The sequence below is a fragment of the Phragmites australis genome, chromosome 16 (assembly GCF_958298935.1).
Source record: "Phragmites australis chromosome 16, lpPhrAust1.1, whole genome shotgun sequence".
Taxonomy (NCBI): domain Eukaryota; kingdom Viridiplantae; phylum Streptophyta; class Magnoliopsida; order Poales; family Poaceae; genus Phragmites; species Phragmites australis.
In genome coordinates, this window is record NC_084936.1 from 17,682,583 (window position 1) to 17,709,734 (window position 27,152).

The 27,152-nt window shown below is 43.8% G+C and overlaps 3 protein-coding genes and 2 long non-coding RNA genes across 6 annotated transcripts; 1 reads left to right on the forward strand and 4 right to left on the reverse strand.

Annotated features, from left to right (window-relative positions):
• Nucleotides 1–1,307: 1,307 nt before the first annotated feature.
• On the reverse strand, nucleotides 1,308–6,509 carry LOC133896387 (uncharacterized). The gene is made up of 4 exons (XM_062336981.1): nucleotides 5,889–6,509; nucleotides 5,141–5,241; nucleotides 1,893–5,047; nucleotides 1,308–1,740 (listed from the first exon to the last, which is right to left on the reverse strand). The coding sequence occupies exons 2-3, from the start codon at nucleotides 5,177–5,179 to the stop codon at nucleotides 1,934–1,936; spliced, it is 3,153 nt and encodes a 1,050-aa protein (XP_062192965.1). The 5' UTR covers nucleotides 5,180–5,241; nucleotides 5,889–6,509; the 3' UTR covers nucleotides 1,308–1,740; nucleotides 1,893–1,933.
• Nucleotides 6,510–6,633: 124 nt separating this feature from the next.
• On the reverse strand, nucleotides 6,634–15,085 carry LOC133896388 (UDP-glucose 4-epimerase 2). 2 transcript variants are annotated; one of them, XM_062336982.1, is made up of 9 exons: nucleotides 14,665–15,084; nucleotides 11,369–11,418; nucleotides 11,111–11,246; nucleotides 10,066–10,167; nucleotides 9,749–9,976; nucleotides 8,911–8,992; nucleotides 8,465–8,547; nucleotides 7,435–7,526; nucleotides 6,634–7,360 (listed from the first exon to the last, which is right to left on the reverse strand). In XM_062336982.1, the coding sequence occupies exons 1-9, from the start codon at nucleotides 14,887–14,889 to the stop codon at nucleotides 7,120–7,122; spliced, it is 1,239 nt and encodes a 412-aa protein (XP_062192966.1). In that variant the 5' UTR covers nucleotides 14,890–15,084; the 3' UTR covers nucleotides 6,634–7,119. The 2 variants fall into 2 exon arrangements, 1 of the variants encoding a protein (XP_062192966.1); XR_009905746.1 differs by having other exon boundaries at nucleotides 7,215–7,360; nucleotides 7,435–7,551; nucleotides 14,665–15,085.
• Nucleotides 15,086–17,022: 1,937 nt separating this feature from the next.
• Nucleotides 17,023–17,707, reverse strand: LOC133896390 (uncharacterized). Its single transcript, XR_009905748.1, has 2 exons — nucleotides 17,668–17,707; nucleotides 17,023–17,581 (listed from the first exon to the last, which is right to left on the reverse strand). It is a non-coding gene; the product is annotated as an uncharacterized LOC133896390 (long non-coding RNA).
• Nucleotides 17,708–21,168: 3,461 nt separating this feature from the next.
• On the reverse strand, nucleotides 21,169–22,230 carry LOC133896389 (uncharacterized). The gene is made up of 4 exons (XR_009905747.1): nucleotides 21,720–22,230; nucleotides 21,506–21,580; nucleotides 21,332–21,406; nucleotides 21,169–21,241 (listed from the first exon to the last, which is right to left on the reverse strand). It is a non-coding gene; the product is annotated as an uncharacterized LOC133896389 (long non-coding RNA).
• Nucleotides 22,231–25,520: 3,290 nt separating this feature from the next.
• On the forward strand, nucleotides 25,521–27,043 carry LOC133894818 (uncharacterized). Its single transcript, XM_062334988.1, has one exon. It carries the CDS (start codon nucleotides 25,636–25,638, stop codon nucleotides 26,848–26,850), a length of 1,215 nt encoding a protein of 404 aa, XP_062190972.1. The 5' UTR covers nucleotides 25,521–25,635; the 3' UTR covers nucleotides 26,851–27,043.
• Nucleotides 27,044–27,152: the final 109 nt, after the last annotated feature.

Consider the following 27,152-nt stretch of genomic DNA (forward strand, 5'->3'; position numbering starts at 1 on the left):
ATCGACAATCTGATGTGGGAGTCCAAAAGTATGCATCAATACTTCACTTTTTACCTTCATAGATATCACAGATAAAAATAAATAAATAAATAAATCGTACACAGTTGCATTTTTCAATTAGCAGTGAAAGAATCGGATCAGCTGCTAGACTACGGACATATTCCTACAACAAATTTGAATGAAGAATGTAGCAAACACAATGTAGGAGATAGGTTTACCCACAAGTGGAAATCTTCTGCCAACGATAGAATCTTTCCTAAAAGCTCAATCGATGTCTATATACTGTATGACCTACCAACCCATTGATCCACATAAATCTCGGCTGGTGGCTTCGTGATACAACACATATACAGGGAGCCTGCAGGGCAAACATTCTGCTTAGCGCAGGTGGCCGTTGCCATTCTGCTTGGAGTCGATTGCCGTTGCCATTCTGCTTGGAGCCGGATGATCAATACCCACGGTGACCGTTCTGTTTGGTGGAGTTAGCTGATCCATACGCATAGTGGCCATTCTGCTTCAAAAGTCAGGTGATCCATAGCCATGATTAGTTGATGACATGTTATATCTTGTTCATAAGACTTTCTTCCAATTGAGCCCCTTCTCCGCTTTAGCAGTCGATGGAGACAAAATCGCTGCATCGTCAGGGCGCCTTGGGCCTTAACAGAAGAATTTCTACGAAGGAACAAAAAGATGGACTTATGAAGCACAAGAACAGGGGAACATAAATGAAAGCGTATCAAGGCAAGGCAGTAAGGCTGAGTAAACGGCGTTGCAATAGCAATCTGACATACTTCCTTGGACAGCTGACAGCCCGCATTGACACACATATCTCTGGGGCAATCGACTAGTTTGGAAATCTGGTGTGTTCTGTGTGAGAAATGTCAACACAGCTGTGGTGCAAAATGATTGTTCGTACATTCTTGTTTCTGCCACCGATGCGTATCATGGAAGAACATTCTTGAAATGCAGAATGGATGAACATACATGTTGAAATCTGTGTAAACACATTTAGAAGGAATGAAGATACATGTTGAAAATTGTTGTCTCGAGATTGTTTGCCGGTTTTTACTTTTAAACTGCGCAGTTGTGAGGTTTTCGAGCACGACCTCCTTATAAACTAGGTCAATTCTCTTCTTCTATATAAAATTTCGACAATGCTCTTGCCGTCCTTTCAAAAAAAAACATTTAGAAGGAATGAACACACTCTCTATTTGAAGCCACTACTGATGGAGGACATGCATACACCAGTGAAGCGTAGTATTAATTGGAACAAAATAGTTGCATACACACAGGAGCAAAATATAGTATTGGAAGGAAATAATTAATACTCCATGTAAATCACACCAAACCATTTGCAAATATATATGCAGCATTAGCATGATGCTGCATCGACCACATACAAACATTGTCTCCAGTCTTCTGCAACTCAAACACTCTCACACCATGAGGTTCCTGCGACTACGATATCTAGGCACACCATAGGCACATGGGACACTCTCTTATTTCAGGCACACACACAAAACACACAGGCAACACCAAACAAATGGTACATCAGTCCCATGAGAGATGCACACGAATTAACATAGTATCAAGCACACCAAATGCAACTTGGTGGATGGAAGTAGCATCAAACACCAATTTATTCTTCAGAAAACACACCAACGACTTGGCAAATCCACGCAAGCACGCGGCAAGATCGAAAGCAGCAGCGAGCCCATCGCCGTCTATCCACCACCGAACCTACGGAGGTGATAATACACATGATTAATCAATGGGATGAACAAGAACTTATTCCATATGATCTGTAGATGATACTGCGTATGATACATATATACTGCAGCATGAAAGGAGAAAAACAAACAAGGGATAGGAAACTAGTTATTCATGTGTACCTGGAGAACTTAGCAACTAGCAAGTAGGTCGTCAGGTCGGCTCACCGGAGAACTGAGCCCCTGAGCAGGGTCTTCTTATAGTACTTTGAGTGGCGCGGCCTGAAGAGGGAGGGGTGGTGGACAGCCTCCAGCCCGTCCCACTCCAGCTTCTCCCACCAGTCCTTCTCGCAGTCCACGACGGGGCGGCTGTCCGGACGGTCGGCGGTGGCCGGGAGGCGCTTGAGGCTCCAGCAGCCCCTCACCAAGATGGTCTCGAGCTTGGGGGCGTACATCTTGGCCTCGCATATGTGCTGCAGCTTGGGGAGTTCAAGCATGTGGAGGTGCTTCAGCTTTGGGAATTCCAGTACACCTCGTCGGTGGTCTGTAGATAATTTGTTTAGAAAAGGTGCCTCCACGGGGAAGACCTGACTGAGATCACCACAATAGATGATGTGAAGGGTCTCCAGGCTGGGCAAGGTAAACCCGGACAATGGGAGGACAAATGTGAGCCTGGGGCAGGAATGCAGATGTATAGCCCGCAGTTTTGCAAATGATGAAGTGTCCCCTGAACTGACTGTCCTTCCTTTGCTCCAAATACTACGGGCCATTAAGAGATCAACCGCGCAGAAGGTCTCCAGTTGTATAAACCAGTAGAAGACATCATAGATAGCGACGAAGACAGTTTCCATTCTGGGGCATCTATCGACGCGGCACCACTTCAGATTAGGCCAGGTAAATTGATCCCATCTCGTGGCAATCATGCTTTCCGGGATAACAGTGGTGATGGAAGAATTGTCATGCACGAGCAATGACTTGGCCATCGACATGAAACTTCGTACAGCCTCGATGCCTTGCTTGGTGACCACATTAGTGTTGCTTATTCCTTCACCAATCTCTACATGGACGTCCAGTGGCTCAGGTTGCAGAGCACTGCTGCCATCATGATCGATAGTTGCCTTGTCAATGTTGACATCACTGTAGGTGCAGAGTGTCTTGGGGATTAATGACCTGTGCAGAGGTGGCCTGACTAACTGTCTAGTGCTATAACGGTTCATCTTGTCGTTGTTTTGTCCATCGTCACTCTTAGCACAAGACAAACAAAGATTCACATTACGGATTCTATCACTGTTCCAACAAAATCGCCAACGAGGTGTTTTTGTTGCCACCGACTGAAGGAACCTCATGTCCGTAACAGCAACACGTGCACGGCTATATTCTTCTCGTTCTTGGCAGACCACTTCTCCTCCTCCTCCTCGAGTGTCAATGCATAGCACCATCAATGTGTCAATTCCCTCCTCTTCGGGCCAATGTATAGCACGAAGCCGCTCACATCCCAACAAAATGAGTCGCTGCAGACGTGGAACCTGCACCACCTTGTCTTTCAGGTCAAGTGCTTTGACTGATGTGTTTGAGAGGTCCAACTCCTCAAGGTTCGGGAGATACCCACGCAATCTGAAGTTCACCAATCTTGTACAACCAGCCATGGAGATACGGGAGATTTTAGCTTCCTTCTCATGGTCCTTTCGGGCCCCTACATCGAAGCTAAATGTTTCAAGTGACAGAGGGAGTGCGTCGGGGCCAACATGTTCCAATCCAACACAGCCATCTAGAATCAGGGTACTGAGTCCAGTTGAATCTGATAAGCTTGGCAAAACTTGTATCGTGCTATTTCCTTTCAAGTCAAGGAGCTCCAGTTTCACCATATCCCTGAATTCATCCATGTTGCCTGTCTCCCAAGGGCATGTAGGCGCAATCACTCGAAGCTTGTGGATGTTCTGTAGATGTCTCCATATCCATGCATGATTGTTTCGCCAGATTCTTCCCCTCTTTATATTTATCTCCCTAATGTTTATAGCCATCCTCTCTACTATATATGGGGATAAATCCAATTCCCAATCTGTGTCACATACGTCAAGCACCCATAGATTTGGGAAAAATTCCATTTTTCGTCTAGCATTCTCCTCCTCCCCCTCTTCTTCTTTGTTTTCTTCTAGTTTCTTTGTTTGATCCTTGCAGCTATCCAATCCAAGGAATCTTAGATATTGGCAATGAAGGAAAGGAGGTGATGAAAAGTTGAAGGTGCAATGGCAAAGTTTCAATACATGAAGTTGCTCGGATCCTTGAAATATGTTATTGGGTAATGATGCTTGGTGATGGTCATGTCCTCTTTTGTCTGCCAAAAAGAATGATGTTGTCTTTGGCTCTATAGTTGGTATAGTTCCTTCTCTATCAGAGTATGTGGCTACGATCCAACGTTCTGTATCAGCAAAATTGTTGAATCCTATTATATCAAATGAGAAGTCCTCTAGTCGTATCTCTTCATGCAGAGCAGCGGCGACCTCCCATGCTTTGTCTTGTTGGTGTTCTTGTAGAATCCCATCGCAAACCCAATAGTTAGAGGCATGAGTAGCCCAGTTGAAGTCTGGGATGTCACCACCCTTGGAATTCAGTGACAACAAATACCTACAACATGCTGAAGCTATTTCTAGGTCTGTGGCGACACCAAGCTTATGTGTGTATCGAGCTATATCTGCAGCTTCTTCATATATTTGTTCAGTCCAATCTTTGTGATGATGACGTGAATAAAGATAAATAGGTGAATTTTCCACTGACTTAGCAATCAACCGTCTTCCCCATGCCTTTTCCTTCATTCCTGGGATAGCACGAAGCCTTCCGCGGAAGGTCCACAATACCTTCCGAAGAACCTTTGACCATCGATCTGAGGGGAATAGGGAAATGCCAAAATCACTCAAGTCAATTGTGCTATTGCTCCCGTTGTGGAAGACCACTAAACAGCTCTGCCCTTGCAGAGCGTCATAGATCTCTCTCGCAACGTCACTTATCTCGACCCTAGAGCCTCCATCTACCCCACGAAAATCATCATCCTCATCCTGTCTATCAAAAATATCCATCACATGTCGAGGAAGACATAGTTCCTGTGCAATGGTCCTTTGGAGTGCTCTCCGACTTTTCCACCTCGAGCAATCAATATGGATAATTTTCTCAAATTTGTTTCTCAAAGAAGGCGGCGGGTGTTCTGCTATAGATTTAAGCACTGCAGATGCACCAACTCCTTGCCATCCGTCAAAGTAGATGACCTGATTTGGCACCCTTGTACCCTCTAAAAAATGAATTATACTTTTTACTGCCACTTTAACAGTATTGGCGCGAATGCCCTGTAATAATTAATGTTAATTATTTAAGGCTACCTTTTCTAGAGTAACATTCAAATCCAATTATGAAAAACTTAGCCAAGGTAACGTGCTAACTTGGACGTTTGTCATGTTCGGAAAGTCGATGTGGCCCATCTTGTCGCAACGTAGTATGACACCAGGGAGAGATAACACCCATCCACTGCAACCGTGATACTCTGTACGAACATCCAACAAGGCAGCGCACCATAAGCAAAAAAAAAAAACATAAATGATATATACTCTATTTGATCACACAGGCTTTTTTTTTCTTTATTACCAGGTAGAAGCACATGCGTGTGCACCAACGCACACCGCACTCATGCCTCACAGTGTGCCTCCTATCACATTACACATCTAGAGATACACCACCATATGCATGTGTCTCGTGCGTTTTGGATATATGTGCAATAAGAATTTTAAAATCTTGAGTGTCAGGGTCTTTTAAAATAGAAAAAAAAAGTTCAAATCATTTATTGAACTTTGATAATATGTCCACTTTAACCTGAAATTTAGAATCATCTAAACAAACCCCTAAACTTCGTAATACCATCTAAATAGCCCCATGAAGTGGTTTTGGAGGTAGGATGCTAGCGTGGATGTTATTTGGTGAAAAACATGGCACTGACTCACGAAAAAATCTTACACATAGTTCCTATTTTTTCTTAATGAAAAATCACATAGTTCTTCCTAAAATGGGTCTTGTTTTTAACAAAAACAAAACCAACACCAAAGGAACTCAGCTAACACTACTCCATATACTGCGCATCGGCAAAAGCAGAAGTGAAAAATAATGAATAAGAGGAAGAAGAATGTTACTACATACCTCCCTTGGCAACTACATATCCCTGTGCTGGTATTACAGCAGAAATATTGCCGCAAACGATGATGTATAGACAGTGCGTGGAAGGAAAGAACTAGCTGACTGACGATGCTAGCTCCTTGCAAATCTGCAACAATCTACCCTTGACATTGCCTTCCTACTGAGCTCTTCTTAGCTTTGCCCTTGGCGTGTTTTGTCGGTGCTTTTACTAAAGCAAAGCATGCGTAGTTCTTTTGCTTTGCTTGGGGTGCAGCTAAAGGATAAAGATGCATCTGTCGTCCTGCCGAAGTGACTCGATGATGGCTCCAAATAGAATCTATTCAGCGCTCGTGTCTCGTCCTTGCAATTGTTCACAGATGCTGTTTATTTGAGACAATCTGCTGGACAAAGCAGGTGCTGTTTTCGGTGATCGCAAAGCAAGCGCCCCATTTGCGTATTGCTGGCAACGGTGATCCGTAGCAGCTACCACACAAATAAATAACTTTCCCATCAAATACAGAATTGTGATCCGTCATCTACGGTGATCTTTACCATCAAAGAAATAACTTGAAGGTATATTTGGTTCACTACCACACAATACTTACGCAAGGTTTGGCTGAGATATGAGTCTGACATATAGGGTCTATAAGTGAAAAATTGTGGCATGCCAGAACTATGGCAACAAACCAAACAGCTGGAAAAAAAAACCAAGCAAAGTGTGATAGCCTGGCCCTTGGATTGATGAAACTAGAAAGGAAGCAAACATACATTTGAACATCTGCCTCTCAATATTCTTGATTGCTGATTAGAGAACACAGAACGTCCTTGTCCCAAAAAAGGCACAAGCCCAACTTTCATCTGCTGATGCTAGTTGTGTGGTAGTGAATATACAAATATCTGCTGAGGCTAGATATTACATATACAAATAAATAAATCTACATCGCTGCATTCTTCTGTATATGGGAACAGACCAAAGCTTCATGAAGCACATTGCAGCTCAATTAGCAGTGAAAGAATCAAATCAGCTGATAGACTACGGCTAAGTTCCTACAGCAAATTTGAAGAAAAAGATAAACACAATGTAGGAGATAGGTTTGACCACAAGTGGAAATCTTCTGCCAATGATAAAATCTTGCAAGCTCAATCGATGTCTATACTCTATGACCTGCCAACCCATTGATCCACATAAATCTCGGCCGGTGGTGGCTTCGTGATACAACACATATACAGGGAGCCCACAGGTCAAACATTCTGCTTAGTGCAGGTGGCTGTTGCCATTCTGCTTGGAGTCAGATGATCCATACCCATGGTGACCGTTCTGTTTGGTGGAGTTAGCTGATCCATACGCACAGTGGCCGTTCTGCTTGAAAGAGTCAACTGATCCATTTGTGTGGTGGCCGTTCTGCTTGGTGGAGTCAGGTGATCCATACCCATAAGGGTTCTTGCTAGCCCAGTTCCACTGGTCACGACACATTTCTTCGATGCCATATTTTGCTCTGGAGGAAGATAATGTCAATCATATAAAACACAAGAATTTTGATGACATATTATATCATGTCATATGACTTACTTCCAGTTAAGCTCCCTCTCTGCTTTAGCAGTTGATGAGAACAGAATCTCTGCATCACCAGGGCGTCTTGGGCCGATAATCAGCGGAATTTTCTACAAAAGGAACAAAGAGATGTACCTATAAAGCAAAAGAACGAAACATAGATAAAAGCCTATCAAGGCAGTAAGGCCTAGATTTTTTCTTAAAATACAAAAAAGATTCTGTAAATCCTTAGATAGCTTAATAGGTAATATGAGATTGTTAGGTATAGTAACAAAGTAGAAGTTTATGTGCTTATCAAAGTCTATACTCAAAATAAAAACAAATTTTGCCTCAGAAATGGAACACAACTTTACCTAAAAAGAAAAAATTGTTTTGAGTTTCCATAATTCAAAGGTTAAATAATGATAATAATGTTTCTATAAAAATATTATTAACTGAACCTTTCAGGTACTGGACATGGGCATCAGTATCAGATATGGTCCTAGAGCTACAGGTTTCTATGTAGACACTGGCTGTTTCTATGTAGCTATATTGAAAGTTCAAACTAAAGAATTCTTGCTCTAGTTGGTTACCTGCTTCCGTACTTCTCATGTAGCTTAAGCCCAATAGCCTACACCATCCATTAATGAGGTGTTTGGATAACGAGAATAAAGTTTTTGAAAGGCCTACAGCCTCACAGGTAGCTCAGGAACTCACCCAAGACACACGTACACTAGCAATAGTACTTTTTTTTTGCGCTGCAATGGCTTACTGCCTTTTTCTGTTTTCTTCTCTATTTAGACACTGCTAACCACTACAATATGGACTGGGTCAATCAGCTAATAACTACAGCCATTACTGCTTTAATTGGCTATTATTCTCCCTAATCTGCTAGCTGGAAATCCCTGGGTCAATCAGCTAATAACTAGATCCATTACTGCTTTAATTGGCTATTATTCTCCCTAATTTGCTAGCTGAAAATCTGCACACATCAAGGCTTATTGCTAACAGTTTTTGTGTAGGAGCAAAATTTATTTTCTCATGTGAATATATATCTAATCTGGTATACCTTCCCAGAAGCCTTCTCGAATGCTGTAACGATTTCCAACACTGATGTACCTCTTCCAGTTCCGAGGTTGTATGCTTCGCACCCTGCAAATATAATCAAACTTAAAAACAGGATTCAAATATATGAAAAACAAATGACTTAAGTACCCCGTGCCCCGAGAAGCAAATAGAAAAGAGATGCACAGTATCCATGTATTCCAAAAGTTTAGTTTTCTGTGAACAAATTACATAAAATGGGATTCCTGATGTACATTTTGAACAACCTATATTAATCCAAACAGTATGTATCATCGTGCCTTGTGCAGTTGTGCAAGTCTAGTTTTTGTGTTTGACAAGCCTAGGGAATACAATAAAAATTGTCCTTTTAAGCCTTTTAAGGAAAATACAATAAACAAAACTGTAGCAACATTTCATGATGAGAATAACCATTTGAGGTCAAGTGTGAACCTATGCTAGAGTTCTCAAAAAGCTTCTGCAATGCAGCAATATGTCCATCAGCAAGGTCAACCACATGGATGTAATCTCGGATCTGCGAAACCAGGTAGGATGATTCCATAGTACATGTGAAGGTTGTCAGTTGTCACCATGATATGCCTAAATATCTTCACCCAAAATCATCAGCTCTAAACAAATGTGAAACTAGAGAACTAGGATTGACTAAAATAAGAAGCATATGGCATAATATATTCGATTGTAAGAATATCTTCCAAAATTCACAGGTGATTCCAAAGGAGAAAACTTGTAGGTTATCAGGTTATGTATTGTAAAGAATTCAAGTGATCTGGAACATGGTACATATCAAAGAATATGTCCACGTAAGCAGGAAATCTTCAGACAAGTTCATAGCAATGTAGGTCCAAAGCGGATCAAGGCACCAGACAGCAAGTTGTATGAACATAGACCCGGTCAAGTTTCTAAGTAAGACATGACTTTGCTCAGGTCCTGTGGCTCTTTATTTGTTCTAGTCTACGTTTACTACAGATTAGTACATTTGGACAAAAATTGGCTATAGCCTTATTAGAAATTACAGTTGAAAAAACCCAAGCAGATGATACAACTGATCATTTTTGCCTAATATTCAAATTTGAAGCCTCATTTCCCACAGGATATACCCTGAATGAAAATAAAGGCAATTTCATAGGCTGTACACTCTTACAAAACTAAAACTAAAACCAGATATTAACAAAGTAATATCAGAATATGCATCTCGAAATGCATAGGATTAATAAAATTGAAGGGGACACATACAACAAGTAATTGAATGTATCATGTGCAAAATAATTACCCCAGTCCCATCTCTTGTTGCATAGTCATTTCCTAAAACTGTCAGAGCTGGCCTCCTACCAACAGCAACTTGCTGAACATAGGGCATAAGATTGTTGGGAATTCCACATGGATCTTCACCAAGGTATCCACTGGGATGAGCACCAACCGGATTGAAGTACCTAAGTAATATGATCTTCCATTCAGGATCCGCACAGTAGATATCACGGCAAATATCCTCAACAACAAGCTGCAACCATTAGAAAAATTTCAGCCAACTTAAAGAGCTCGCAAACTTTAGCAGGTTTACACATTGAAAGAAAAATAAAGGCTGCAGACCTTGGTTTTGCCATATGGATTGTTTGGAGTCAGAGGAAACTCTTCTGTGCAGGGTGAGTTCTTGGGTGATCCATAAACGGCAGCTGATGATGAGAACACCAACTAAAACATTTTAAACACAAAAGAAAGGAGATACATAGTGTCAGTGTCAGAGTCTGATGTGAAGAATTCATTTTTCTTCATGCAAAAGTGAAAATATACAGATTTGATGTTCTGATGATGTCTAGTGGGTGCCAACAGTTAATACAAGGGGAAGCAAGTGTGCCCTATGGGGCACATGCACCCCATATTCAGACCATTGCTGATGATGAATGCCACACCCACACCATTTGAAATTTGAATATTGGATTAAAACATGTGGTGCATGGCTAGAAGCATCCTCAATGTTACAGATATAGGGTGCATTTGCCCCTAAGGCCACAAAATGCATACACTAAAAGTTAGTTCATTTCAAAAATGGAATAATAGAAGCTGCAGCAGATCGGACGGAGCAAGTAGGGTTGATTATTAATGGATAACATTCACATCAAATGATCAATTCACAGAGTAGATTAGAATAAGATGTAAGTGAACTAGTGCAGCAACAGAAGCTAATATATTTTATTGCACAATGAGAAATAACAAAATAATATCCTGTCTATGCTCATTGAAAAAAACTTATGCCTCATGAATGCAAAGAAATGCCCAGACTGGCTACCATGCATTCAGAGTAACTGCACTTTGGCCTCATAGCACAGATCACACCTCTGTAATACATGAGATACTAAGATGAATAAGCAAATTGAAAACATCCACAAGGTATCATCAGATCTGACTTTTGAAAGAATCAATGGAATCTAACGTAATAATTCAAACAATGGTCATCCAACCAAAGTATGTCAAAATTACTCAGAATCTGAAAAATATCAATAAAATGACCTAATAAGTAATAACTACTGTTACATCAAAGCAATAACCTAGCATATAAGGGCAGATAAATTCAGATAAAGGAAACAATTTGACAAAGATGGCTCCATTGGAGTATAATGTGGATAAAGATAAATACCTTCTTGCAACCATGAGCAGACATCACTTCTAGAAGATTTATCGTGCCAACGACGTTGTTGTCATAATAAAGCAATGGCTTCTGCACACTTTCACCCACAGCTTTAAGTCCAGCAAAGTGGACAACAGCATCAAATCTGAGGAGCAAATTGTCTAACAATAAAGAACAAGTAATGTTGCTGGATATGAATTTGTAAGAAATACATAAAAGCTTTCAAATGAAATAGAGATACTACAACTAAACAAGTGGTAAGTTTACCTTGTTGAAGCAAAAACCATTTCCAGTGCTCCCTTGTCACGGAGATCAACCTACAGAATCAGAAAAGGTATTAATGTTGGAATGTCGCATTCATGTCCGTGAACTTTTATTGACAGTCTTAGGATTAACATTAAGAAAGGTGCAAAAATATAATGTAACTATTTTTAGCCCATACGATGAGAAATAAAATTGACGGTTAAAAATCATATGCCATCTTATAGCAACAAGGAAACTAGATCAGAGAAGGGTAGGCTCTGCCTGCATGAATTTCAATATCACCAAAGCAGCTAAATACTCTAGCAATCCTAAAATCTATTTTATTAACATATTTATCAGCTAAATACGTCGAAGTATATGGAGAACTTCCCCAAGCAAACCGTTAACATTGCTCGGGACGTGAGCTAAAATATGTTGCTCATTCTCTGAGCAATCCAAGTTCCAGTATAAATGAAGATTTTGCAGGGCTGCAAAACCTATTTTATTAAATGTAAAAATGCACCATACAAATGCACACATTCAGACCATAGTAACAGAAATTATCAAAGATGGAACATCAGATTAAAATAGAAAACTTCAAGCATAAACTGGTGAACAGATGCAGCTATGAACCAAATACAACAAGGTTCCAATTATCACATCGAATCCAATACAAACAATTGATGGGGCAGGGGGGGTGGAACAACAAGGTATCAGACATGACAAGTTTATGAATCAAAAGTAATTAGGAGCAAATCTCTACTAATGACACTTAGTGTGAGTAATTGAGTTCACATTACTCTTGTTCCTCATTCAGATTTTTAGAACCTGATCTTATCGAAGCCCATAAAAAGTTTATCAAGGACAATATATGTTATAACAGTCGTCAAGAATTTTCCTATCATTATCAAGTAATACTTCTATAATTCTATCAGAGACAATACATTATTATCTTATCGGCATGACCTCCATTTGATTTGTCCCACAATCCCCAAAAGCATAGTCTTATTTGCACTTGATTAGATATATCACTAATATGTGACTACATATTGAAGTCAAACTATAGAACGACAAGCTTGCGTATAAGGGACCAAGGAGGTCCTGACTAAGTCACCAGAACCAGTATAACTGTTAGACCCAATGAGGTCATCAGCTGGACAGCTAGTTAATATGATTAGTAGAGATTTGGTCCTAATCATTAATAAATTGGAACTGATTTTACACTTAGAATTCATAGATTTTTCTTCAGGTTGGCTACTGAAGCAATGGTCTTGTATTCCCTAGTCCAGATCTTGATATCTTATGAGACAGTTTAAAGCATGCTTAACCCAACCAAATCCTCCACATATCTCAGAACACATTAAAAAGAAACAAGAATCAAACAAATCTCACTTGGATCTCAATTTTTAGTTGTTGTGGAAATCTTGGGTGCCTCCTAGAGCGAAGTACTTCATATGGTTGGCTTGCCACAATCGTTGTTGGAGAGCCGATCACCTAGCTCGACGCCAGTTGCCTCATCCTGAATCGTGTCCTCTCTGCGATCAGGAACTGGAAACCATTACACACCTTCTGGTTGATGCGTCTTCACCAGGCAAGTTTGGGTGGATCTCTGCAGGAGGTTGGTCTACACCATGTGGTGCCGACGAGCATGAGCATGGCCTCCTTCCAAGACTAGTGGTGTCTTGCTGCACAGCAACTCGACAAGAATCAACGCAAGGTGTTCAACTCCTTGGTGATCCTGGTAGCTTGGTTCATTTGGGAGCATCGTAATGCTTGTGTTTGAGGGCGAGACCTCAAGCGCGCAGGGTCTCCTTAGGGCCATCAGAGAAGAGGCCGTGCTGTGGTGTGCAGCGGGCGCTCGGTATCTGAGCCTGCTATGGCAATAGGCACAGTAGGATATGGTCGCCCCTCGTACTGCTACAGGCGCGCTGGTGATGAGTGCATAGTTTTGTAGTGTGTGTGTGTTGTTTCTCTTTCTTTTTTCCTTTAGTCTGTGGGTTTGTTCTTTGTTCTGTGGGATTTTCCAGTTCGGCCCCTCATTCCTTTCTTAATATAATGACGGGCAGTTCTCATGCTGGTTCGAGAAAAAAATATTTAGTTGTTTAGGTCTAAATTGCTGTGCTCATGGCCCCAACCACCTTCCTCTTCTACTTCTTTAGCTTTCTAATAATAGCTGGGCAAAGCCTAGTCTACAACCAGCTGTAAGTGAATAGTAATATATAGAAACACAATTATATATTGTCACTCATTGCAGAAGTCAAGTCAAATATTTTCTTAAAAGTGAATTGGTAAAAATGTATTATGTGATTTTGTAACCAATCTTACACCATTTACCTCAAGTGGATTTGCTTCGATATAGGAGACAACTGGAAAGAATAAGTTCAGGATGGCTTTCAGAATGGTAAGCAGCATAGTCTTTTTTCTTTTAAGAAAAAAAAAACAGGTAGTAGATGACTAGCTGTCCGCCTGTCCTCTTGTTTAAATTAGCCAACCACTCCCATCGTAGACAGAAAATCAACCATAACCCACCCTCAAACTAATGCAAATTGTACAAACCTAACAATGCAGACAAGGAGCAATTGAATGAATTGGCCAAAGAATTAAAAGCTAACATGCAATGCTCCCAACTGGACATTTGCAACCTCAATCCTTATTCCTCAACCAACCTCTGCATTTAACTGCAAACTTTGACAGCTGGAGCTAAAACTCCTCAAATAGCACTGCCAATCCCGGGATCCTATGGGTTAAAGTAACACAGCACACAATCACTTTCGACTGGTCAATTACAGCTAAAATGCCTGTGAACAGAAATCTCCTAATTTTGGCGAACCAAAATTACGCAATAGGAACAAGCAGGACAACTCCATGTCATGAAAATCCTTTCCGTCCATTGTTCACTTTCACATCACCAAGTATTAATTTTCCGTTAAATTCCCAACAATCAGCATCAATAATTGGCAACCTGTAAGACAAAGTAAAATGTAAGGATTGCTCCCAACTTCCAGTAAAGAAGTGGGAAATAACCTCACCATCAACCAACAATTCACCAAATGAACATCAGCAATCCAAAACAACCCCCTTTTTTGTTACCTCAGAATGCAGCACATTTTCTATCCAAAATGTAAACTCCCCTAATAAAACCACCCATAGTTAGGGAGAAACAATCTTATAATGTACAAAAAAAAAGGTGGAAATCTTCCCCTCTTCGAAAACTGTAGCACTCCGCGACAACCCCCGGAGATCTAGGCGCGTCAGGAGCGCCGCATTGCGCGGGAAGGGAGAGATCCACGGGAAGAACAGCGGTTGGAGTGTGTCCTCACCTTGTGGAAGGAGAGGTTGCGGGAGTGGTCTCCGGCGAGCGTGGCGACGCGGCGGACGGCGAGCTCGGATGAGTTGTTGAGGTTGTCGACGACGACGGCGCGGAAGCCCGCAAGCAGGAGCTGCAGCACGGCGTGGCTGCCGATGTACCCCGCACCGCCCGTCACCAGCACCGTCCTCCCCGCCGCCCCCGCCCCCGCCCCCGGCACCGTCTTCTCCACCGCCATCGCAGCTAGCGTCTCCCTCCCTCTCTGCCGAAGCTACCTCTCCCCGCTACCCACCTCCCCTCCTGCTCGACCAGAGCGCGCGGGCCTGGAGGAAGTCAACCCTCCTCGCACCGCGCGGATCTGGTCGGGAGCGTGGAGAGGCGAGGCGTGGAAGCTTCGGAATGGTGGGAGTGGGAGCCAAGGGGAAGGTGACGACGCGTGGGAGCGAGCTAGTTATGAGGCGTGGGATTGCGTGCAGGCAGCTGGACGGCACGGAGGTGGGGCCCGCGCGGCAGCGGCTGCGGCCAGTGGACCTGTCGGTCGTGGTGGGTTCGTGGCCGGGCAGCACCCGCGGGACACCTGGCCGTTTTCTGCAGTTGCTTGGAGTTGGAGATATGGTTATTGCTTTCGTCACCTTCAACAGTTATTTTAAATTTTTATTTTTAAAATATTATTATAACATCTTCTATTACTATTATAATATCTCCTATTTTTTTATTTCCAGTAACTACCTATTTCCTACTTTCTACTATTCTTTTTCTCCTTTCAGTCCCGCTGTCAGTTTATATGAACAGTACTGCTACAATATTGCTACAGTGCTTTTCCCGGATCCACTGTCAGCTACTATAAATAATACTGTTGCAGTTAGCCTTAGAGATGAGATCAGGACGAACAACGGTGGCGGCACTGACCTCAGGTGGTGAATGGCGGATACCAATGGTAAAGAGGGTCGTTAAGGTGAGAGAGGGTTAACTGTGCAAGATGTTCTGTGAAGGCGTCGGTCATGAGGGAAGAAAAGAAGAGGAGGACGTCAAAGAGAGATGAAGTGGTAGAGCTACCGCCTGGTGATCTTGGGCAATTATCCAGATTCAACTTTTCTCAGCCAAATACTCACTGACATTTGGCCATGCCTAGGCTCCCATAGATGGCTGGCTCCGCCACTAGGGAGATGCATGGATTTTACTTAGAGATACAATGCTCAAACAATATTTGTTCATAAATGTTAACGTAAAAGAGCCGAACTACTTACCTCAAGTATGGTAAAGAAAGAAATCAAGAGAGGCATGAAAAGAAAATGTTACGGCCAATGCGATTGCGAATTCACTCCAACAGAAAAATGCTCTCAAATAAGGAAAAAAAAAAAGGTTACAATAGCTCCAATCATGCTCGCTAAAACCTTCCCTGTGGCCAAACAAGCGTCCCATCTTTTCTCCTATGAAAACAAGACGATGAGCCGTGCGGCCTTACGGCCATGTCTCCTTCCTATCACTCTTTTCTTACGTGTAATTTGCAGACACGAAACGTTTATTGCTTCTATTCACATGGTGGGGGATAATGGACCCAGTGATGAATGATTGAACCTTTAGTCCCCAATGAAGAATGGTGGCATCCCTCTTATTTCTTTTCTTTTCTTTTTTTTTTCTCCCTGGAACTGACATCCCTGAATTGTTCAGTCCCCATTTGACATGCATGCACGCACAGGCATTGGACGTAGAATATCCCGAGGAATATTTCCATTTTTTTCAAGAAACATTACAAGAAGTGACCAAGGACTCGAGGTTTTGGAAGCATTGAACTGCTCACATGTGGTGCGAGGCTTTAGCTGGATTTGGGAGCGGGCAGACTGTCACATCTCACCATCCTTGTCTTGACGCTTTCCCCTAATGCAATGCTTGTGTGGCCGTTAAGCATGCTTGGACAAGTCTGGCCATGTACAACACGACTTGGGAGAATGTTATATAGATTAGGTAGTGTTTGTACTTGTTTAACAATAGGTTTAAGGTTTGCTATAGTCATGGGCATCAATGTAGCCTCTTGCGTTCGCACAATCGAGAAGCAGTATCAAGTGGCAGCTTCCTATACACCTAAGGATATCTGCAATATTGCTCGAGAGACCGACGGCTTTGTTGTCACTAGTTGAATATCCATGGGTTTAATGAGAGTGGAAAATTTACACATAATAATATTATTGATTGAGCAGAGCGAACCGTTACAGGAGATCTAATCGTGGCCATTGATAGACGATCGGATGATGGAAATCGCGTGAGTCCTTGCGAGGCCGCACGAGCTTGGATGGTCGCCGGAGTAGAGCTGAGATTTGTTGGCATTGCTGGACACTTAAATAAGCAATAAGCTATATGTGGACCAAGAGTATAATTGAATTTTGATTTTATTTGGAGAAGGATTCAATCTGTCGCGAGCGGAAAAACTTCAAATATAGCTAACTCAGTCCTATACAATCCAACATGAGAGTGTTGAATTGAAAGGAATAGTAAAAAAATCACAGCAATCTGAAATAGCAGGGTCTCTGTAGTCCAAGTGCGATAATGATATACCTTACACCCACCTACTCAATCCAACCTACAAAGCTCAGAAAATATATGAAAGCTTCATAGGCTTTATTGAAGGCCAGATGCCTCATCTGCACCCTTCTATATCAATGAAATATAAGTTCTCAGGTGCATTTGAAAGAAAATTTGCATAGCAAAATTTGTGGAGCAGTTACCTCCTTCCTGCTTCTGCAGGCTGCAATGATGTTCTGAATCCATACCAACGTACAACATTTTGCAGGGAACGTTTGACCATCATGTTGGATAATTCTGCCCATATAATCACCACCAAGCTTGAAAGATTCATCAGAAGGGCTCATCGACAGTAAGCCTGCAGCTATTCTCTCACTCGAAAAGTTGTCATCAGTCCTTAGATCTTTGTCCTGAAAGCAAGCCATAGTCCAGTGATAGCACAAAAAAGCAATGGGAGCACACATAGGGAACACCGGAACATATATGAAATGCAAACCTGACTTCATATCAATAATCTTGTTGCCTGTAGTGTTAGAAGCTGTGTTACTCGGACACCCGTGTCCAAAATTTTTTGCCGAGTCGGATACTCGCGAATCCGTGTCGGATTCCAAGTGGTATTTGGCGTGTCTCAAATTTTTTTACCGAATCGGACACCCCGACACGAGTCGGACTCCGACACCCGCACCCGTGTCCATGTAACACAGGTTAGAAGAGGCAGTCGAGCTCAGAGCACCAGTGCTCATTGTTTCGCGGATTCGAAACGTCAAGCGTTTGAATTTGTATTTGAAATTATGTATGTAATATTGCGGGCGTGCCAGTATACAGAGTATACAAGAGACAGGATACAATGTAATGGAATTGTAACTTTATTCATTCATATTGAATTCATAAAGTACATCTTTCGATTACACTTGTTTTACTCCTCAAACGCACACGCTATCTGACTATCTTCATGATTTGGCGATTGCTTTGTCTTGGTTCCCGTGGCCTCGTGGGGCTCTCCGGTTAATTACGCCTGTCTTCGGGCTACCTCCGATTAAGTGCGCTGGCGGTCGTCATACCGAGGTCGTCTCCGAGTCTGCAAGGCTGTAGTCACACGCAACAAAGACCAAGCAAAGTGAGCGTTAGAAATAAAAGCAGTAAAGAACGGGATCACAGTCTAGCATGAACTTTTTGGACTGTTTATGTATCCCGGGTCATCATCGACCACATAGTCCTCAGAATTGTGTTTTTTATGAAGAGATGGGCTAGGAGCGCGGCACGACACGTAGCTTCGACCGAAAGCAGCAGCATGGCCACAACCGGGAGCTCCGACGCCGTGCTTGACTCACTAACTCCTCTTTGGGCCTCGGACTTGTCCTCATCGGCCGTCTCCGAAGGCAACACACCACAAAGGCGAACGCCACAAAGGCGAGGGTGATCACTATTTGGGCCACGCAGGCTCCTACCGCAATGGCACATATATTTTCTGCGATAAGATAGTATGAAGGCTCATAGTAAAATAAACCACATCTTTGATAGGCAACAGCGGACATCATCGTTAGCTCATCTCTGATAGGTAGCAAGAGGTAACCTCATTAGCTCATGAGAACAAGACAGCATCCCCACATCAGTATCAAGATATCAACATAGCCATCAGTAGCCCAATAGCCAAGAATAATCCATAAGAATGCATAATCAACAATAGGGACAATCCTCAAGGGAGCCCAACATCGAACACATGATCCCCAATAGGCAGCAAGTAACATAATGCTCCATCTGGCAATAGGCATTCAGTAACAACAAAGAGGGCCAGCAAGCAACCAGCAGCCTCACCGGCCAAACATCAAAGCCACAAGAGCACTGGGCAAGCAAGAGCAAGCCTCAGCAGCAGCATAGCCCAAAAGCATGCACGCGCAACCGAGGTCAACAACAGCATGACGGCCAGGATGCCTAGCTTCAACAGGGCGTCCAGCGCACAGGCTACAACGACATGCCGGAGCGCGGAGACTTCAACGGCAATGATCGGAGCACAGGCTGCAAGGGCACGCCACTGGAGCTCTAGCATCCGCGGCACGTGACTGCATCAACAGAAAAATTACACGGCAACAACATATTGATGACGCTGACCGGGGCCTCAGTTTTATCATCACCGGCCATGGGAAGGGCGGCATATGCTTGCGCATGAATGGCACGGCTAGACAGATGGGCGGCGCAATGGCACGCATAAACAGAGAGACAACACCATGGCCGGGCTAGCAACATCACGAGATCCACGGCACGACACCAGCACTGTCAGAGGCTCGCCGACATGGCCATGGCCAGGGGTCGAATAGAGCATGGTGCGGCATCAGCACACATCAACAGGATGAGCAACAGTCGGGCCTCAGCAGGCACAACGGCAAGTACACAGAGCAAGAGCACGCCGACGCGAAGGCCGGGGACAAGCGTGAGCAAGACAGTAGCATATGCACGGCACGACGACCGGTCAATCGCAAAGAGGACGCATCAGCGGCATGACACATCACAGACAGAGAGAATGCGACAGCCGGGCCTTATTTTAACATCACCGGCCAACGGGCATAAGCACGACGGCACGAAGGCCGGGCTATCACAGAGCAGAAGGGGGGAAGAGCAACGGCACAGCCGGAGCACCGGCTACGACGGCAAGGCCGTGCATCACAGAGAAAAGTCACGGCCAGGGCTCACCTTGGGTCAGCGTCATGGTGGCGATGGGGACGGATCAACAGCGCACTCTGATCAGAGACGGGGAAGCAGCAGGGGCGGCACCCTTCAGGGCTTCGGCAGGGCACGAAGGCGACAACGCGAGGTAGCGGCGAGGTGGCGGCGCAGAGTAGCAGGGCTCCCGCGTGCTCCTCCGAAAAAAAAGAACTCCCCCCCGGGCACCCCCTCCCTGCACCTTTTATAGAGGTGGCCCGAGGTTCCCACGGGAGGAGAGAAGAGCATGTAGCCGACCCAAACTCGCGGAAATCGCGGCGGCCGAGCTCATCCGAAGCAATCCCCAAACCGATTTGAAATCGGGGGAAGAGATAGAGATAGAGAGGATTCGGTTTGTTGGAGATAAAGGGGAAGGGGAGAGAGGGCGCCGGCACAGCTCGGGCGACACGAGCGGCGCGGCCCGTAGACCAGGGGGTGAGGCGATGCGGCGCAACAGCTCGGTACGGGGCGAGGATAAGGAGAGGGGGGGGCAGGTTGCGGCTGGGTCGGCGCGGCCAGGCGCATGCGTGGCGGCGCTGCTCGGGAGCGCGGCGCGAGAGGAGGCGGCGGCGCTTGCGAGGGAGGTGGCGGCGGATGCAAGGGAGTGGCTCCCTCCCTCAGCTCGCCCGAGTGGATAAGGAGAGCAGCGGGTGGGCTGGGCCGGCCTGACCGGGCCGCGCGGCAGGAAAAGGCTGAGCCGGCTCGGGCCGGCCTCAAGAAAAGGCCCGCCTCCTTTTTTTTCTTTTTTTTATATGTATATGAATACGTACATGGGTGTAAATATACACCAAAATGGTATCGTACACTCATATTTTGAGAATGATGAACACAGTTTGAAACATTTGCGTAGGGACCGAAATTTTAATGTATTACTGACATATTTAAAAATTTACCTTCAAAGAATGTGCAATTAAACCGACAAATGCAGAAAACAAGCGAAGATTCTATACCATTAATCTAGAGACTATACCATTAATCTAGAGAAGCAATGAAAGTGAAATTTTTGTTTTCACTTAACAGGTAGTTGAAGGACAAACATCAAATGTACTGCATTCAATTAAACTAACTCACTGTTTAGCCTTTAAATTAGCAAGTAAATCATTGCCCTCAAAAAGTTTGAGATGTAGAGCAGCATTAAATGGAGTTTGCTTCTAATATGATAGTTGAATGCCTGTGCATTGCAACGATAGCCGAAAATTTGCACACGATAATATTGTTGAGTCATCTAAAACTAGCCATCATCGACATTGTATGGCACGTCGAGCACCTCATTTGTCATTTGGTCTAGCAAAAATTTTACCTATCTGACCCAGCAGCTCGATCTTTACACCCGTGTGCTCGAGCCTTTTACCAGGAACCAGCACGATAGACACCTGAACACCAATTCCATAACAACTTAATCCCACACTTGACCTCACATGCTAGAACAAGCACATAGCAAGAAATACAGCCACTGGCACTACCTCTCCGGCTATGTTCTCCAGGCTCTGGAAGGCCGGCACCATGGCCGTCTACCCGTTGTCCTTCTTTACTAGCACCTAAAAGAATTACAACATCATAGAATCGGTCAATCAACCCAGCAGCCACTCAGACAATGCTATGCACTATCAAGATTCAAGAAAGCGGAGGGACGGTACCTGCTTCTGGCTCCTCTCATCGGAGAAGGTGACGAAGATGTCGCACGGCGGCTTGAAGGCGCCGATGATGTAATTCTGGACCAGGAAGAGTGGAAATCAGAGTGGGATCTAATCACCTAAAGCTCTGCTCATCCTAAGGTGTTAAAGATGCAATCTTGGAGGGGAACGAATCAAGTAGCAAGCAGTCAAGATCAGATGCGTGTGCGTTGATTACCATGTCTGCTTCTGAGTTACAAGATCAGACGTCGATGATGGCTTGGATCATAACATTGTACGGCACGTCGAGCACCTCCGTGAGGTGCGCGGCGTGGGCATGCTTCTGCGGTCCCGGGCGACCCATCACCACCCACTGCACGCCCCTGGGCCCCTCGCCGGCGGGGTCCGATTCCGTGGCCGGCGCGGATACGCGGCGACGCGCGTCCTCCTCTTCCTCCTCCCACTCGGTCCAGTAGTCCTCCACCACGGCAGCCGCCGAGGCCGCGAACCTCCGGTGCGGCGGGGCCGGGGTGGGGTGCGGGGCGAGCGCGCGGCGGGAGAGGGAAAGGGATTGGGTGGCGCCGGCGAGCCGCAGGAGGCCAGCCATTGCTGACGGCAGTTGCGCGTAGGGTTTTAGGGGCAGGCGCGTGGTGGGGGCGGCAGGCAGGAGGAACACGTGAGACTGGAGGAACGCGAGGAGCGGGAACACCGGTGTCCTTAACTCTAGAATCGTAGGTTGGGTGGAGAGAAGGGCGACGACAGGGTTGAGAAGAGGCTGAACGGGTGAAGAGATAAAAGAAGGTCAATCTATTTCAACGATTTTTTTTACGATTTTTATCACGAAGGAATTTTTTTTTTAAATTATTTCTTTCAAGATAGGATTTTCTCTCTTTTCCTTTCATAATTTTTCTCAAAAGAAAATTGTTGGAGATGAGAGAAAATAAAGAGAATATGAACGGATAAGAGATTCGAGAAGGGAACGAAATAAAGAGAATATGGTTTAAGATGGTGTAAGAAAATTGAGTATTTATTAAATGGTATAATATAAGTAATTTTTATGAAGTTTAGAAGAAATTTGCAGGATGTGGAGGCAGAAACGTCCCGTCTGATGTGAGAATCACTGTGTGTTTTTTAAGTAGTAAAGATTCTAGATTCGATTTAGTCCTAAAAGTTAAAGAAAAACGAACGGCCCAATTTTTGGAACCGATTTCCACGATTCAACCTGGCTACATACACTTAAAATGTACAATCCAACCCATATGTGATTTCATGGATTCTAAGGAATGAGGTCAGAGTGCCACTGAAAATCATTATTGGTATGTACTCGTCATTCTCTATTAGACAAAAATGAATAGTTTTTCATATCCCCCACCGGTCCACACCCGAGCAACTCCCATTCTTGAATGCATGCCACGTGATGATTTAGTCTGCATTTTGCTAGGTGCAGTACACTATCGCATAAACACTCTTCTTTTTTCATATGACTATAGTTCAGATATAACCAGCCGTTACAATATATTACTGTTAGTTTTTATCGAGAACTGACACTAAAAATTTATTAAAAATAAATTGATAATAAAAATAATTATCATTGTCGGTTTATGTCAAGAATCGACACTAATTCTATTACTACCGGTAATTATGGACCAGCAACAATAGTGGAGGGAGTATCTTTGACTGGTTTTTTTAATTAACAGTGATAATGTTAGATGTCTCATCTTTAGAAATTCTTAATTTTTTCATACGAAGTTGGATAGAGACAAATTTTATATGAAAAATATAGCTCTCGAAGAGATCTACAACTTTGTAATTGACAATTTTTCATTTAAAGTCATTTTAATATCCAAACAATCATAAAAAGTTATGAAAATAGAAGTCATTTAGAAAAAATATATCATTAGATTATCATCGTCGGTTCGTATTATGGACTGACAATTATAGTTTCACCTTGGTTTTTGTTGAACCGGCAGTGATAATAGTGTATATCTTATCTTTAGAAATTCATAATTTTTTCATACAAAGCCAGATAGAGACAAACTTTATATGAAAATTTTAGCTTTCAATGAGATCTACAACTTTGTAGTTGACAAATTTTTCATTTAAAATTATTTTGATATACAAATAATCTTCACAACTTTCAGTCAACAAGGGTAAAAAGAAAAAAAATTACATTATTCTCAGCAATCAGTGATATGTGAGATGGTAAGAAGACTACGTGTAATGTGAAATTTCCTAGGTTTAACTCCCATTGCACATGCACATAATTTGTACGGAAAAACTTGTGACTTGTGTGATGCGAGCATGTATAGTCTAGATGGCTAGTCGGGGGTCAAAAATATTTTTTTATATATCTTTTGGCTTCAATTCATGAGCCGAGTAGAATCGACAGTAATAATATTATCACTGCCTTCTAGAACCAACAATGATGTTATTTTGAACCAGCAATAGTGTGTCTTTCTATAGTAGTAGTACCATCTGCATGTGTGCCAAGCACAAGCCAAAGACTGTGTTATAAAAGCGAACAGAGAGGAAGAGGAAAGAGCATAGTTATTAAGAATGAACCAGACCGAGGGTTCGATTAAAAAAACAAAACCAATTGTAGGGTATTGGGTTCAAACCCATAATCAATTTCACGGGAGACAAGTTACTTACCACCTTACCATTTTCTCACTTTTTTTTATGAAATAGTAGGACTATCCTCTAGTGGTTATATATTAAAATTAAGGACAAAAGGTACAAATGGAAAATTATAGGCGAAAGATAAAAACCAAAAACAGGCATATACATGTTATTCTAAAGATGCAAGTTATTGCGACATTAAATCAGCTCTGGTGCACTTTGCCCTATGGATAACCATGGCAAATTCCTTTTTGAAGAGAGTCCAAACTGCTTCAGTTGAAGGATCTGAATTGTTGAAGATCCGGTCATTTCTAATACACCAAATACTCTAGCACATTATAGTGACAATTTCCATTACAAAAAGAACCCCCAACTTTTTCCTGAAGCACTAGAGAGAATGGAAGACCCGATGATACTGCTAATCTTCAGTCCCAACCGAGCCCAACAATTCTTTGCGAAGTTACAAAGTATGAAGAGATGCAATGTACTTTCTTAAATTTGTATAATACAGAGGTCACATGTGTAAGAGGGTAGCTGCATATCTTTCCTGCAAAGGATTTCTCTTGTGTTTAGTCTGTCCTTGAAAAGAAGCCAAAGAAAGGCCTTATGCTTCATCCAACAACAGCTTCTCCAATTCCAATTGTAGATTGGATGCACTTGACAGTGTCCAATTAAAACTCTATAAGCTTTATTAGTTGAAAACATGAAATTTCCCCAAATATATTTCCATATGCCATCCTTTGAACCAACAGAAGAATCATCAATGTTCTATTGAAGAACCTGAAATTGCTCAAAAGCTTAAAAGCATGATAAAGATTATCCCTGTGAGCAGCGGCTTGAAGAGTTAGCCTTTTGTTTTTCACAAAAGAGTAAAGCTCAGGAAAGTTATGTTGAAGGATGGAGCCAGTCCAAAGATCATCCCATAGGAGGATGGTGCTGCCTAATGCTGTTATTTTTTTTTTTGAAACGGTTGTGTAATTTTGCATATATATAAAATATATTCTGCACCTAGACGCACTATAATTTATTATTGCACCACCTTCTAGTTACAACTCAAACAACTATCAGTTATAATCCGCTAAGTAGATCAGTTATAACTGCATGTCTAGAAGTACACGAGAAGTTAACGAGTTACGTTTTAGATTATACTATGATTACAATAATATTTTTTAGGTTGTACATCATTAAATAATGAATTTTTTAGAGTTACGTTCATCTATAACGTAAATGCAATTTAAATTTTTTTATGTCTGGTTATAACCTCCTATATTACGAATTATAATTTTACTATTTTTTAATTGTAACCAGAGATGACGCAACAGTAAATAGAAAAGAACATAAACACATAATTAATATATATATGTATATATATATATATATATACATATATATATATAATTCAATGCTCGCAGCCTGCCTCCTACCGATCCTCGGCCGCACGCCTAGACTAGACCCCCACCCCACGAACTCGACTCACGTCGCCCAAACGACGTCAAAGACTCCCGTCCGCCGTCCCTCCTCCTCCTCCCGACCAGATGCTTCGCCGCCGCCACCCCAATCCCCGTGCCTTCCTCCCACTGCTCCTCGGCCGCGGCTCGCCCGCCAAAACAGCGGCCGCCTGCGATTCCCTACCTTCCCTCCCCCCTGTCCGGCATTTCCTCGAACGCCTCCTGGGCGGCACGGGGGCGCTCTCCCACGCCGCCCCCAGCGCCGCCACAGCCGGAGGCGACCCCGCCTCCCTCACGGTACACTTCCTCCGCCACTCCTGCGGCCTAGCGGAGCCGGAGGCCGCCGCTGTGGCCGCGCGCGTGCGCTTCCGCTCCACCAAGAACGGGCACGCCGTTCTCGCGCTCCTCCGCGGCCTCGGCTTCCCTCCCGCCTCCGTCGCGCGCCTCGTCGCCGCCTTCCCTGCCGTGCTCTCCTCCACCACCATCGGCGCCAAATTCGACTTCTACCGCCGCGAGCTCGGCCTCTCCGACGCCGAGGTCCGCCGCTTCCTCCTCGCCAGCCCCAACCGCACCATCACCGCCGGCCTCGACGGCCGCCTCCGCCCCAACCACCAACTCCTCAGGGACCTCCTCGGCACCGACAAGAATGTGCTCTCCGCCGTCAAGCAGTCCATGGACCTCATCTACGAGAACCTCCAGGTCGTGCTTCTCCCAAAACTCAAGGCCCTCCGCGACCACGGCGTCACGGAGGAGGTCCTCATCAAGCTGGTCACCACGCACCCCAAGGCTCTCGTGCACAGGTCCTCCCGCTTCGATGACGGCTTGGCTGCCATGAAGGACCTTGGGGTCAGCCCGTCCTCCGGCATCTTCCCCTACGCCTTTGGGGTATTTTCGAAAATGTACGAGTCCAAATGGCAGCGCAGGATGGACAATTACCTCAGCTTGGGGTGGACCGAGGAGCAGGTGAGGCGGGCGTTCGTCAGGCACCCGTACTGCATGTCGGTGTCGGATGACAAGGTCAGGCAACTCATGCAGTTTTTCGCGGAGAAGCTTGGCTGGAGCCCCGAGTATGTGTCGTCAAGCCCGACACTTCTTTCCTTCAGCTATGAGAAGCGGGTCTTGCCGAGGTGCATGGTGCTGGACATACTGGCGTCGAGGGGTATCATCAAGCAGGGCATAAAATTGAGTCATCTGACGATGTCGGAGAAGAAGTTCGAGGAGAAGTATGTCACAAGATACCAGGAAGTGGTTCCTCAAGTATTGGAAGCTTATGGATCCAGAACAGCTATTGCTGTGAAGTAGCAGAATGATTCTGCCTTGCTCTACCTTGGAACAAAGGCACTGTCTTCTCCTTGCCCTTGTCCTCAATTGTTCGATTTTGTTAGTTGCATGCTTTTCTATCTGAGATCATGAAATGCAATGCACTTGGAGTCAAAGAATGACTTAGGTCCTGTTTGCTGTTCTTTAATACCGATTTACATCCCTTTTGGTGTTCGTTTCTCTGAGTTTCGTGAACGATTAGGCATTTCAAGTCTAAGGAAAACTATGTTGAGAACACTAGACATGTTAAATACATCAATATCGATAGTCAAATAAGAATGTTA

Excerpts from the sequence above, each read along its gene's own strand:
- LOC133894818 (XM_062334988.1), top strand. The coding sequence starts at position 25,636 with ATGCTTCGCCGCCGCCACCCCAATCCCCGTGCCTTCCTCCCACTGCTC.
- LOC133896388 (XM_062336982.1), bottom strand. The coding sequence starts at position 14,889 with ATGGCGGTGGAGAAGACGGTGCCGGGGGCGGGGGCGGGGGCGGCGGGG. Across the intron at positions 11,247-11,368 it reads ATGGTTTTTGCTTCAACAAG|ATTTGATGCTGTTGTCCACT; the intron begins GTAAACTTACCA and ends TTTGCTCCTCAG. Across the intron at positions 7,527-8,464 it reads TCGAGAAGGCTTCTGGGAAG|AAAATTCCGCTGATTATCGG; the intron begins GTATACCAGATT and ends TTCCTTTTGTAG.
- LOC133896387 (XM_062336981.1), bottom strand. The coding sequence starts at position 5,179 with ATGGGCCACATCGACTTTCCGAACATGACAAACGTCCAA. Across the intron at positions 5,048-5,140 it reads CGAACATGACAAACGTCCAA|GGCATTCGCGCCAATACTGT; the intron begins GTTAGCACGTTA and ends TAATTATTACAG.